A 14,458-nucleotide genomic window follows, 5' to 3' on the forward strand; every position below is an offset into this window, starting at 1 on the left:
TCATGTGACAGAATAAAAATGAACTGCATATTAAAAAAGAAAAAGCTGCAGATTGAGCCCTGGCCGTGGATGAAGTACACAGTGGTACAAGCATTTCTTAGATCTGCAATTCCATACTGCCTCTACTTTAGCTGTTAGTGATAAGCACTGCTCTGCCGTTTACCCACAGTCAGCTTCACTGAAACTAAACATCAGAGGGCCTCCTGGCCATTGAAGGTGATCCAGACAAGAGAGGAACAAAGGATCAGGTCTGAGACCCCTCTTCCCCCAATCACAAATGCCAGGAGGTTAAGGCTTCCTCAAGTCTAGAATGTCTCTAAGGATAACTTAGTCCTACATATTTTACCAGCAAGCATGGTCCTGGGGAAAACTGAAAAATCTGAATCTGTTTAGGGCAAATTTGGCATTAGTTTTAGAGTTTGAATACTAGTGTAGACTATTTCCTAGTCTGCTTCCTCTCCCCCTTTTAGAAAATCTTTAGGCCATAAACTAGCTGCCCTCACCACCTTACTAGGACTTTGGTCATCCTTGCATTGACTGACTCCTAAGACACAGGACCTAACCAAGAGAACGGACCAGCATGGTCCATTTCAAACTCACCGCCAGAGAGTTTCAGAGTTACTTTTCACAACATTCTGTGTAGCTGTGTATTTGCACATAAGAACTTCTGAAAAGTATCAGAAAACTTGAAAATGTAGAAACTGAATGCTCCTGCTAGAAACATGTTTGTCTGCCTGTTTGTCTCAAACACCCCCTCTTTCTTTTTAATAGCTTGATGCTCTAATCTATATGGGAGCTGGGAAATATTGAAAAGAAAATGTCTACTGAGGAATCACTGTTTGTTCTAAGTTCCTTCACGTGCATATGGAATCCTTTGAGTACCTTCTACTCAGGCTTGGCCTGAGCAATACCAAGACCTGGTAAGAAATGATTTGAAAACTGAAGCGGTCTACTGCAATGGTTAGTCATTACACATTTAACCTGGTGAGAGAGGTTTCTTTGGATCAGAATAGAACAAAGATTTTCAAACATGATATGCCACAAACAGTTGTATTACATTAGAGGGTTTAGTTTGTAAATGACTTTTGTTTTTCATAAATTAAAAGGGACTAAAGGTTCAGTTCAGTTCGGTCGCAGTAGTGTCTGACTCTTTGCGACCCCATGAACCACAGCACACCAGGCCTCCCTGTCCATCACCAACTCCCAGAGTTTACCCAAACTCATGTCCATTGAGTCGGTGATGCCATCTAACTATCTCATCCTCTGTCATCCCCTTTTCCTCCTGCCTTCAATCTTTCCCAGCATCAGGGTCTTTTCAAATAAGTCAGCTCTTCGCATCAGGTGGCCAAAACATTGGAGTTTCAGCCTCAACATCAGTCCTTCCAATGAACACCCAGGACTGATTCCCTTTAGGATGGACTGATTGGATCTCCTTGCAGTCCAAGGGACTCTCAAGAGTCTTCTCCAACATCACAGTTCAAAAGCATCAATTCTTTGGCACTCAGCTTTCTTTATAGTCCAACTCTCACATCCATACATGACTACTAGAAAAACCATAGCCTTAACTAGACGGACATTTGTTGACAAAGTAATGTCTCTGATTAAAGTTTATCCCTATATAAACATTGAATGAAGTGAAAGTAGCTCAGTCGTGTCCGACTCTTTGCGACCCTGTAGACTATACAGTCCATGGAATTCTCCAGGCTGGAATACTGGAGTGGGTAGCCTTTCCCTTCTCCAGGGGATCTTCCTAACCCAGGGATTGAACCCAGGTCTCTTGCATTGCAGGCGGATTCTTTACCAGCTGAGCTATCAGGGAACTGCCCTCAAATTTCCTTCTAGTTAATTGAGTAAGCTAAAAGAAAGGAGAATTTGGAGCCTACATCAAAGACTGCTTATAATCAGCCTTGTATTTATGCATCAGCCAGTAAAGTAGGCAGAGAGTACTTATCTTCCCTTACTGATCAAATCTCTTGAATGTTAGGGCTTTAGGAAAGCTTGAAAATCATTAATCTAAAGACAAAAGAATAGCATAGCAATGATAAGACCTAGGAACAAAGTATGGCTCTTTTATTTGTATGACTTTAGGCATGTTATTTAACCTGTTTAAGATAGTTTCCTTATTCATTTTTATGGTAATAGAGTATTTGTGAGTATTAGATAATAAAATAGGATTTAGCACAGTACATGGCAAATAATAATAGTTAAGTAATATTATTTGTTCATGTTAGTAATAAAATTCAGTAGGTCCAGATTACAAAGGCCTTTCCACAAAGACATTCCCATGAGCTGGAGAGGAGAACTCTGAGTTTTATTACGATTTTCTAACAATGCAGATCTCTTAGAGTGTTTAGGTAGTAATTTATGCTGCCAACAACTGCTAAATAAGGTCTTCAAAGAATCTCTGTACTGCTGTTCAAAGCTCTGACAACCATCTAGATTTTCTCTGCTCATCTCTCTAATGTTTAAAATTTTGGATTCCAGACCCCAATAATGTTAGAAGGGTCCTTTTGCTCTTTGCCAGTTACAGACTTAATGGCTCTTCTGCTTCTTTGTGGCTCAGACCCTCCTGGATTGTTGGAGACCATCGTTTGGGTCTTTCTCTGGCTTTCCCATTATGCTTTTCATTTTTTCCTTTGCCTATCTTGCTTTCCTCACAGAGGTCTATAAGTTGAAAGACTTGGTGGATACAACTGCTTCAAATGTAGACAGCTAGATTTTCTTGTCATATTTATAATCTCAGTTATTAAGAATTTCTCCTTGAATTAAAGGAAAATTATGTCTCTTATGGGCTTCCTTGGTGGCTCAGACAGTAATGAATCTGCCTGTAATTCAGGAGACCTGGGTTCGATCCCTGGATCAGGAAATCCCCTAGAGAATGGAATGGCAACCCACTCCTTGTGGGCTACAGTCCACGAGGTTGCAAAGAGTCAGACACGACTGAGCGACTTTCATTCACTTATTATGTCTCCACATGAGACCTCTGGAATCATTTCCTGGGATCCCTTCAGGGTCTGAGGTTGTAGAATGACAGAATATCTCATGCTGGAAACTCTCCTGCAAAAGAGCTTTAGATAATTTGCTCATTGACCAAAAGTTTACTACTTCCCTGGTTCAGAAAGGGTGGGCTGAATAGACAGACCTCTTTGATTTGTAAAGCTGGTGAAATATTTTCAGATTCCATTGAGTATGGAGGAATTTGTATATAGGACAATTTCTTCTGAGGGCTATAACTAGATTTTATATGATTTCATACGTTTTTATGTTCTGGAGTCAGATGTGTGAGAATATTTTGCTTTGTGATTCAAAGTCATGAAACCTCTTCCCAAGAAAAATCTCCTCCATCCTAATTTCCAGATGTTTCATTTCACCCAGACGAAACAAAGCTCTCACTGTTGAGGGAGCAAGAGCAAACAACTGCTTTTTTTAGATACCATCATGAACTTGTGTCTTCAAGGGTTCATGTACTCTGCAGCATTTCCAACTCCACCCAAGGATCCCATGGGTCTAAGTGAAGAAGAAAATGCTCTAGTCTTTAGATCTGAGCCCAAACAGCAAAATGAGGCCAGACCTTACCACTGCTCTAATCAAAATTTTGAAACCCAAGTATCTTGGGACCTCCTTGACTGACAAGTAGCATCCTCTCCTGGAAGCTGGATGTCAAGACAGATGCTCCTGGAGCCTTACTAGCCTAACCACCATGCTGTGGGACAGCCCTCTCCATTGCTAGACAAGGATAGAATCAGAAAATTCTAGACCGCTTTCTTACTGGATCTTAGCAGGAGTGGAGCTACAAGGGAAACTGAAATGGTTTGGCCTCTTTAGACAATAAGATGGGCAGACAAGCCGGCTCCCCTTTAAGCATGAGGGCCAAGTCTCTGTCTGCTCCTGGCTGATAGGGACAGCCAGGCCTGGTGGTAGAAAACAAAGCAGGCCTTTAACGGTCCTGGATTGGGTAAAGGAATTTTCCATGGATTCAGCTAGTTAACTAGAGTTTTGCATTGGTTGGGGGGGCCAACCCCAGCTAGTAGTAAAATCTTACTTGTTTATTTTCTTTGCATATTTTTTTTTCAGTCTATGGACCTTGCACGAGGAGTGGGTAACCATGTTTAGTTTCACAGGGACCCTAGCTAAGTCTTCCATTCATTCTACCTAACATCCTACATTTCAGAAGTTTAATAATATTACCTCCCCAAAATAATGATTGGCAAAATACAATCAAAAGACTAAAAACTAAACTCCTTTGTATAGTACATTATCCATTGACTATCATCTTACCCACAGGTGATATCTTGGCTGTTTTATGATATAACAAGGTCAACAGAAACTCCTAGGACCTTATTTCATGGTATAATACTCTCAGTTAGTAATATTGATGTCAGTCATCTCCAGACCTATCAAGAAAGGTTGAGTCTCTATTCTTCTTCAACAGTTTTCAACAACCTGCCCTCTTTTTTCTGATCCATTTTCAGTTGGCTGCCTTCTCCCCTGGCAAGTCTAGGCCCAGTAGGAGTGCTTATTCTATAAGTAATAGCTTTGTTTTTGTTTTTTCATTTCATTTTAGCACACATATCCTTAGATCAGAAATCATTTTCTTCCTCAGTTATCAAATGACCAGATCTCATGGTTCAGCTCTTGCCAGGGCTGTTTAATTAAGAAATTTCCTCTGTGAAATCTACATACTTAGAACACATTATGTACTTTGTACCTTGATAATATTAATTCTTAGTATTCATTTTTTCAACTTTCAGAAAAGAACCTGACCTTCAGGAACTGGTCAAGAATTCTCATGTGAATACTCCACGGGTTACTTCATCAGGTCAGTTAAAATACTTCCACGTTTTTATTTCCAGTCAATAGAAAAAAAATTAACAACAAAGCAAAAAAAGGCTTTCTATCTAAAATCATAGGATAACACCTGATAGATTTATACCTTTATAGATTTCTTGTTTACCCAGCTGTTATTTCATTGGAAACATTTTGTAAATTGAGGAAATAGGCATTTGGCCTGTAGCAGTTATCAGAATACCTTACTCTGAGCTCTGCTGCTAAGTCACTTCAGTCGTGTCCGACTCTGTGCGACCCCATGGACGGCAGCCCACCAGGCTCCCCTGTCCCTGGGATTCTCCAGGCAAGAACACTGGAGTGGGTTGCCATTTCCTTCTCCAATGCATGAAAGTGAAAAGTGAAAGTGAAGTTGCTCAGTCGTGTCCAACTCTTAGCGCTAGATCTTAGTAAAATAACAAATATATAACAAATAGCTTTGGGGGAGATGGGACTCATAACTGTTAGTCATTTGTACCTAATTGTGACCTAGCTCAAACGGTAAAGAATCTGGCTGCAATGCAGGAGACCCGGCTTCAATTTGGGAAGATCCTCTAGAGAAGGGAATGGCAACCCACTCCAGTAGTATTCTTTTCTGGAGAATTTCCATGGACAGAGGAGCCTGGCGGGCTACAGTCTGTGGGATCACAAAGAGTCAGACACAACTCAGTGACTAACACCGCTATTACTATGTCTGATGATTTTCTTAACCCACAGGAGAGATTAACTGAATGGTATTATTTTGAGAAGGAAGTAGAGGAAGAGCTAGTGATTATTCCTTGAGGAGCAGAGTTAGGGCTTTGGGCATCTGCACAGTCAAGGAAAGGGAAGCACTAAGAGTAGAAGGACTACTGGAAAAGGAGTATAAAACCACAAAGACCATTTTAGAGGTGAGCTCAATATATTGGCTTCAGTTAGGTGAAAAATAAAAACTTCCTAACTCTGAAAGCCACTATGGATTGTATTATGAATGCTGTGGTAACATAATCTGTTTTCTCAGGAAGTAGTTCACAAAACTTTTCATATTCAGGTACATACTTACTTGGAAATAAGTCTGCAGTACTGCATCTTTAGGATCCGGAGTTGTCGGCAGCCCATTTCAAGGTTCTCAAGCATTTGGTCAGTAAGCAGGATACAACCAGAAACATCCAAAACGTGCAGGTAATGGCATTTTGCCGATAACATCTCCATTGCTGAGTCAGTAATCTGGACATAGAGCCAAAGTAACTACTGATTATTTCAACCAGCTGCATCCCAAGGAAGAATAGTATATTGGTCAGTTTGGGCTGTTTAACAAAATACTACAGACTAGTTGGTTTAACTAGCATATATTTATTTCTCAGAGTTCTAGAAGCTAAGTCCAAGATCAAGTTGCCCACAGGTTCAGTGTCTGGTAAGGGTCCTCTTCCTGATTTGTAGATGGCTACCTTCTTGCTGTAACTACATGGTGGAATACTGGAGTGGGTTGCCATTTCCTTTTCCAGGGGATTTTCCCAACCCAGGGGTTAAACCTGGGTCTCCTGCATTGCAGACAGATTCTTTATCATCTGAACCACCAGGTAAGCCCTAAGGGAGCTCTAGTTTCTTTCTATTCTTTAAGGACACTAATTCCATCATGGGGGTGCTACCCTTGTGACTTCAATCTAAACCTAGTTACCTCCCCAGATCCTTACCTCCTAATACTTTCGCACCAGGGATGAGGGTTTCAACATGTGAATTTTGGAATGACATAAATACTCAGTCTATAACAAATATAGTCAGAACCCTTGCATATTCTCTTATCATGTGATGAGCCTATAACTCAGGTCAGTGACTTAGTCTGTTTACAGAACAGTAAAAGGTCTCTTTCAAGTGGCACTATAAGAATTTGTGATCTTGCTGTTATTTTTATTTTAGAGTTACCTGTTTAGGATGGGAAACTTCATCAAAATTTTCCTAGTAATATTTGTCACACCAGTATGAGCAACTTACGAAATTCTGCTTTAACAGCATTTGGCTTTAAATTTGAAATCCACTCTAAGGCATCATCAATTTGAGAAGCATAAGTTTAATAATACCACATGTTACAAAACTGTAATATATGTATTACATGAATATATATATAATATATATTAACCTACAAACAGAATCAACTTGCTATAAGAAGGGATCTGGACATCTCTGACGGTTTGTATATGGAATAATTGATTCTGGAAAGGGACTAGTAGGTGAGAGAGATGTTTGTAGGCAGCAGAGGAAAGAAGAGCAGAAGCCACAGAGACTACATGAATCTCACACTGAGAATTTCTGCTAAGGGTTCCAACATCTTGAGGGTTTGCACAGATGTTCTGTAGAAGTAATTCAACTCCACTTCTTAGATTACTTCACTTACTCAAGGTCTAGTGTTTGAATTTATAGCTGAACTGAGACTTGTTGCAGAATCAACTAGATTACTCTCCCCAAAGGAATTTTTTTCCAACTGGATTTAATTTACTTTAAATGCTTGAACATTCTAAAAAAACATGCCATGAGGCTAAGCTCTTGTTTTTTACATAAAATTGAGAGAATTATGCAGAAACCCCCTTTAATTTGAAATGTATACTTTTTATGTTTGGAAAGATAGATGTCATTGTCTAAGTATGCCCTGTTTCCAGAACATGCTCAGGACCAAGGTTTAACAGTGCAACTGATTCTCACATAAATGCCTTTAGACATTCCTGCCACACTCTATGGGTCTCTGAGGATCTGATATCATTGGGAGCAGGAGTTAGCCTGCCCCTAATGAATTGTAGGAAAAGGAAAGACAATGAAATGATGGAAAAATACCAGAGAGGTAGAGCTCAGAGTACTAGGTTTTTTTGTTACTGGAGGAACTGAAAAGGAGCCCAACATTTTCTGTAGATCAGAATCCCAAGTGTTCAGTGACTGAGGTGATGTTTTTGGAACTTATGGGAGCTGGAAACTGGAGGTCGAGGTGACTGGCCACATTCTTAACTCCCAGATACAAGGTCTTGATCTCAGTCCTACTGAGCAGAGATTATGTTATTCCCATATTAGTGCTGGGTGGGATGAGGTCATAGTACTACTCACTAACCTTGGAGGCGAGCTGGTTGTAGGGACCTTCCAGGAGGCATATAAGATGCCCATTCAAGATTAACTCATGGACTTTTGGGAAATGTAGCCTAGAATGATGAGCCAGACACTGAAGTGTATTATGGCTCATCAGAAACAATGGAACTGAAATATATTAGACAGGACCACAGCCTTATGATTTCTGAGGCTGTGGGGAGTGTTCATATTATGGTCATTATATCTTCTGAATCAGAATATTCATTTCACCTGCATAGATGGTAAAGCTCACTGCTTTTCCTTTACATTGAGATTCTGAAATAATCTACTCTCCTTCCTTTTTCTCAGTCTAGATCTTCAGTGTAGAGTGATGCATTTTATAAAATGTTATTTGTGTTATCCTCCTTAGTTTCTAGGCTGTAAGACAACGTCCACTGCACATTTTGTAGAAGGAACTATGTCGGTTTTTCCTTACAAAAACAAAACAAACACACACAAATCCTCTGCCGCAGTTCTTGTTCTCTTTAGAGTCTTTCCTTTTCTCATTCTCCTATTCCCTCCCTTATTAGTGGAGCCTCTTAAAAACCCAGTCAACATCTGTGCTTTCTTTAGAGCCAGGGCAGTTCCCAGTGAGCCATGTGTTACCCATGTGTCTGTGTGTCCGTGTGCAGTGAAAGCAAGGACCCCACGAACTGTGACTGCCCAAGCTGCAGAGGGCTCATGGTCACTGCTGTCCTGATACCTTGCCCCAGCTTACTTCTAGAACCAGATGATGCTGACCAGAAAGACATCTGGTTTCCCTAGTTCTAAAGGCTGTTGAACAAAGAAGAATTTTATTGTAAATTTTCTAGATCAATTTTGTCATGATTGACCATAGCTTTCCCACTACTGCCTCCCCCTTATTGTGGGATGGTTAATGATAGAGAAATCAGGAGGTTCTAGCATCACTCTCTTAACCTACTCACTACCCAGACTGAACAACTGAGAAGCTGAATTTTTAGACCAGTTAGAATTCAAGCAGTCTTGAAAGTTCAGGTGATACTTTAATGTGTGCAACAGAAGAGGACAAAATTGTTAGTAACTTCACAATTTCTGAGGATTTTTTAAGAGATATTTTAGTTTTCTTTCCTTTGGGTATTTTACTTCCTCTGAGGTTTTTCTGTTAATTTGTTTTGGTCTTTATCTTCTCCTTTAGAGGCTTTTCTCCTAAGTGTGGCCTCATGTCCTTGACTGTCTGCTGGTGATTAATAGTGAAAAGCTAAAAACTGATTGGACTTCCCTAGAGGCTCAGCAGTAAAGAATCCATGTTCAATGCAGAAGATGGAGGTTTGATCGCTGGGTCAGGAAGATCCCCTAGAAAAGGAAATGGCAACCCACTCCAGTGTTTTTGCCTGGGAAATCCCATGGATAGAGGAGCCTGGTGGGCTACAAATAATGGTGTCGTAAAAGAGTTGGACATGACTTAGCGACTAAATAAAAACAACAACAAAAGCTGAATGGAAGGTCTGAGTGCATAATATGGGCCTTCTCTTCTTTCAGCTTCAGTGGACTAAATGAGTTATTTGTTGGAAAATCCACAAATGTCAGTATTTTTCAGTTTTCACCTTGGACTAGTCAGAGTCCCCAGAAAAAAGGATTCCAGCCTCCTGCCTGGAGGGAAAGATCTGGCAGCCAAATTCTGGATGCTGTGTTGGAAAAGTGCTGAGTATCTCTGCATTAAGCATTTAGTCACTTAATTCCCATTTTTACTTTTGTATCCAAGCTCTCAGTTTTACATGATGTCTCCCAGCCTGGCCACCTTTTGTTTTATTATCTGTAGAGTGGATAGTAGAGAGATTTTACTCCCCTCCTCCATCAGAGAACATTCAACAATATCTGGAGACATTTATTATTGTCATGACTGGAGGTATGGGGGAGGGCTAGGTGCTACTGACACGTACTGGATAGAGAGCAAGGATGCAGTTAAACATCCCACAGTGCACGAAACAATCCCCCACTGTAAAGAATGATCTTGTCCAAATGTCAGTAATGCCACGGTTGAGAAATCTGGCTCTAGGAAATATATCTCAAATCTGGTGAGGATGACAAGGGGCAGTTGCCTGAAAGCATAGAATAGGGAAGGAGATCTATTGATGTACCTACTTCTCAAGAACTTTTAACCCAGTCTTCCTTACTTTAGCCATCCTCTTAACTCAGTTACAGAAGTATACAGGATTGCCAAGTTGAAGGTTATGGTGTAAATCCATTCTTTCCCCAGCTTTCTCTACTATTGGTTTAGGATTCAAAGTTGTCTCTGGTATGCTAAATTAATTCATCTATTTTCAGGTTTCCAAAATTTTGTTGCTTTTGTCTCCTACTGTTTTCCCTATCATTGTGGGCCCTCATCCTTCTTCTGCAGTTTTGGTAGCGTTTCAAGAGGGAACAAAATTATCAGGGTATATTTAATCTGCCAAATTAATCCAGAACCAGCGACCTCTATTTCTTGACCTGGTGATATTATCTGTAGTATATTAAGAGAAAAGAAAGTAGGTTACAGTGTATTTTAGAAAGTATGATTCTATTCTTTAAAAAGCAAGACAAACCTTCTTTAACTATAATCTCTGTACATAGAAAAGAATTCTAGAAGAGTAAGTATAAAATGCCAGTGGTCCTGGATGGTGGTATGACTTTGAATTTTTACTTTCATACTTTTAATATATGCAGTACAAAGATTTTGCAATGAGTAGATATTCCTTTCAAAGACAGATGTCAAGAAAAATAGTCAAACACTTGAAAATAAGACAAAAGATGGTTGCCTACCCTTTCACGTGTACTGGAACATTATTTTAACAGGTCCAACTGAGAAATTCTACAAGGAATTATGCCATTTTTTGGACATACTATTTATTATCAATTAGGGCTCAAATTCTACCTGTTGTATTTTTGTCTAAGAGAGATGCAGATTATTTCTGGTAGAAACTATAGCTCCAAGGTTATTGATTTGTTACCTTGTAGGACTTTAACCAATTTTGGATTTAACCTAACAATCATGTTCCAACATTATTTTTTCAGTTCCTATAAATACTCAGTTTGATCAAATGCTGAATGAACTGACATTATCATTTTGCTGGTTCTCTCATTAGTGAATTAAATAAATATTTGACATATTTTTATATTTGTATGAGAATTATCTTTAACTTTTTCCAGGTACTACTTTTACACAAATGAAATCATAAAGCTACTTACAGTTTGGGGAAGGAGAACTCTTGATGAATACCTCAGATATGGCAAAGAAAAGTTCTATTGAGTCCAACACCTAATTGCTACCCTGCCTGTGTTCTTTGGCAGTACTTCAATCTGACATGTCTGAGCTCTAACTCCTGCACATACCTTTGGACAGCCAGCAACACTGAGAGATGTGAGATTAATACAATAAATGGCCAATGCTTTAATAATTATATCTGATAGTTGGGGGCAATAAGAGACATCCAGATGTTCCAAGGTCAGTGAGCCTTTGCAGAATACCTGCAAGAAATTCCAAAGTTAGTGGTTTTCTTTTTTTTCTTTTTCTTAGTCTTTATTCAAATTTTATGCCGTCTTACCCCGTGGAAGTTTATTTAGTATGCATTTCAGCTCTTGAGATGTAGATGTGTTACATTTTGTTGCAAACAAAGAAGCCATTAAGTCCAAAATCTCCTTATAACAAAAGATACTCAGACACCACTTAACAGTTCACTAATATTCAAATTCCTGCTAACATAATTTGGTTTTCTATCACTAATGGAATTTTACCCATATGGTTAGTACTTAGAGTTATATTCAGCTCAGTGGGTAGAAGAAAAGAAATCTGGAGATAAGAATAAGATGGCAAACACTCTGGGGTTGACGCTAAAATATAATGGAAAAAGCCCAGTTTTTGGAATCAGACAGACTTGAGTTTTAATTTCATTCTACCACTTTATTAGCCTTGAAACCTTAGCAAGTCACTCAATTTTTCTGAGCCTCAGTTTCTTCAAGTTAGGGAAAATAATATCTACCCTCCAGCATTGTTCTGGAATGCCAAAATGTTCATCTAAAATTTCTAGGGCTAGAAAAGGTCTGGAAATCATTAAAAGTTCTTCCCTTTATCTTGGTTGTTCTTAATTTTCATTCCTACTTTCAGTAAAAAGAAAAAAAGCCTATATTAAAATTTATATACAGTGTCATTTGAGGGGCAGTTTAACATATTGATTAGTTCTTAGGAAAGATTGAGAGGTGGAGGAGACAGAGGATGAGATGGTGAATGGCATCACTGACTCAATGGACATGAGTTTAAGCAAATTCTGGGAGACAGTGAAGGACAGGGAAGCCTGGCATGCTGCAGTCCATGGTGTCGCAAAGATTCAGACACGACTTAGCAACTGAACAACAAGCACTCAATAAATATTAATTATTACTGGAATTTGCATATGATACCAGTAATAATAAAGATGCACATTTGTGTTGTACTTTGGAGAAAACTGAAAGATACTGGTTATTTTGCCCTGAATCATCATCTTTTTCTGACCACAGTAACCATCAGTGATTCCTCTCGTCTGACCTCATACAAAACTTGTCTTTTTCAGCTGATTCAGCAATTACAGTACTTGACTCATTCCTGTTTTGTAGCTCAGTTTATATGGAGGTTTGTTTTCTCTAGCAACTAAGTGATGTCAGATATTGGAAGGGGCAGCTTGTAAGGAGATACTGAGGTCCCTGTTATTGGAGCTAATCAAGCATAGAGGGCACAACTAGGGAAATCTAGCTTTAAAGGATTGGAATTGGTCTTAAAACTCAGCTCACATTCAATAAGCTTTTCAGTTAGAGTGCAATAAGTCTCTCAGAGGTACTGTCTGGAACCCTGCTTGCTTCTTATACCCCTTTCATAAGCATCATATTTAGACTACAGTAAGTTCTCAATAAATACTAGCTGCTTGCTCGATCTGTTTGTGAGTATCTTCAAGGATATAAAGACTTGTGTTTTAATAATACAGGAATTCTTATGTTGCAAGGGGTAGGATAACATTGTTTTCTATTTAGAGAATGGATAGAGTTCAAGGAACCAGAGAAAATGTAAAGCAAGAAGGAATAGTTGAACAATAAGAAAAACTTATTAAAGGATGAAACAAGCTTCAAAGGGAAATTTAAGTCTCTGCATGTCTGCAGACTCTTTTCAGAAGCATCTGTCAGTGTCTTGGACTGCTTGAATCAGTTCCACTTTAAGCCTTTTTAAAATCTTTGATATTCTTTGAAGTTAAACTTTCTCAGAATTTTTAAATTACAGAAGAACTTATAAAAATGATTAATAAGGCCTATGATGCATTCATGGTAGCATTCTCATTCAGGGAAAATCTGAGGCACAAAGATGAGTCCAGGGCTTTATGTTTGGCATAAATCAGTACAGATCTAAGAAATAAGTCAGAACTTTCCCTCTCTTACAATCCATATTTTCCTTTAGAGATTGTAAGTTGTATTAAGTACTTAAGCCTGCAGGCATGTTTTTCAGCATAATCACTCATGAAATTCCATACCCCCCTTACCCATAAGATTATTTATGCTCTTCTGGCTACAGTGCTTCAGAATCACATATATATCAATGCTGTTGATTTTCTTATCTTGGAAAATGCTAGACTGAGCTTATTCAAAGTAAAAATCTTTTATAATGAAAATGGAGAGAAAGTGCAAAAATTATCGAGTTTGACTTTCATCCCATGTATCAACCAGTTTTGCCATGGGTTAGCAGTCTTGAGAAGGAAATGGCTACCCTTTTCAGTATTCTTGCCTGGAGAATTCCATGGAGAGAGGAGCCTGGTGGGCTATAGTCCATGGGGTCGCAAAGAGTCAGACACAACTGAGTGACTAACACTTTGACTTTCTCAGCAGTCTTTAAGACAACTTTAACTTAGTGAGTTAAATAATTTCTTCTCTGTATTTCATGAATTGAATCACTGTGTGGGGGCTTAATGGCTGCATTCCTAAATTGGATATGTGGAAGAGACTGAATCTCACTAATATTTACTGATTATGACAATAATGTGCTTCTGTCAAAATCCTAATTTAAACTACCTCAAAAGGTGTCAGCTCGCAGTCTTAAAAAAGCTCACCTCATGGTGCATACTCATAAAACCATCTCTTGACTATTTGCCTTATTAAGTTCTGATTAATCCTGCTACAGAGTTCTGTGTGGGAGTAGGATACAGTTTTCTACTGATAATTATGGGGAATTCTTTTGCTATTGTGAACCATTTTCTATAATGAAGGCTATTTGGGGCTAGTTGAAATACAACTTCCTCAATTCTAAGTTATAAACTGAATTCAAAACTGTAGTCTCTTATAATGCTTTGTCCCCATTAGGCCTCAGAACAGGTAGGAGTGGTGGTTGCCTGTGCACACTGAGCTGTGAAATCTGAGCCCTGGCACCAAAACCAAACTGTCGGAGCCTAAGTGTCCATCCCTACCACCCCACTGATAAGATGCCTCCCCTGCATTCACGTTCTCCCTGCCAGGGAAACTAGGCTTACCTTGGGCTCAGCATTACAGGATTATACCACTTTTAGACGAGCCTACTGTTTTTAAATATGGAGAGGAC

The 14,458-nt window shown here is 39.1% G+C and overlaps 1 protein-coding gene and 1 long non-coding RNA gene across 2 annotated transcripts in view; one reads left to right on the forward strand and one right to left on the reverse strand.

The window, feature by feature from the left end:
• FBXL13 (F-box and leucine rich repeat protein 13) overlaps positions 1-14,458 on the reverse strand; it is a 214,514-nt gene that overhangs the window by 3,964 nt on the left and 196,092 nt on the right. The window contains exons 19-20 of the mRNA XM_025291068.3: positions 11,242-11,376; positions 5,867-6,030 (exon numbers count right to left, since the gene is read on the reverse strand). Of these exons, the coding sequence (XP_025146853.2) occupies positions 5,867-6,030; positions 11,242-11,376 (299 nt within the window). The remainder of the gene's footprint in view (positions 1-5,866; positions 6,031-11,241; positions 11,377-14,458) is intronic.
• Positions 18-5,985, forward strand: LOC123334694. The gene is made up of 3 exons (XR_006552746.2): positions 18-920; positions 4,752-4,819; positions 5,855-5,985. It is a non-coding gene; the product is annotated as an uncharacterized LOC123334694 (long non-coding RNA).

This window comes from Bubalus bubalis, chromosome 8 (genome assembly GCF_019923935.1).
Source record: "Bubalus bubalis isolate 160015118507 breed Murrah chromosome 8, NDDB_SH_1, whole genome shotgun sequence".
In the NCBI taxonomy this organism is placed as follows: domain Eukaryota; kingdom Metazoa; phylum Chordata; class Mammalia; order Artiodactyla; family Bovidae; genus Bubalus; species Bubalus bubalis.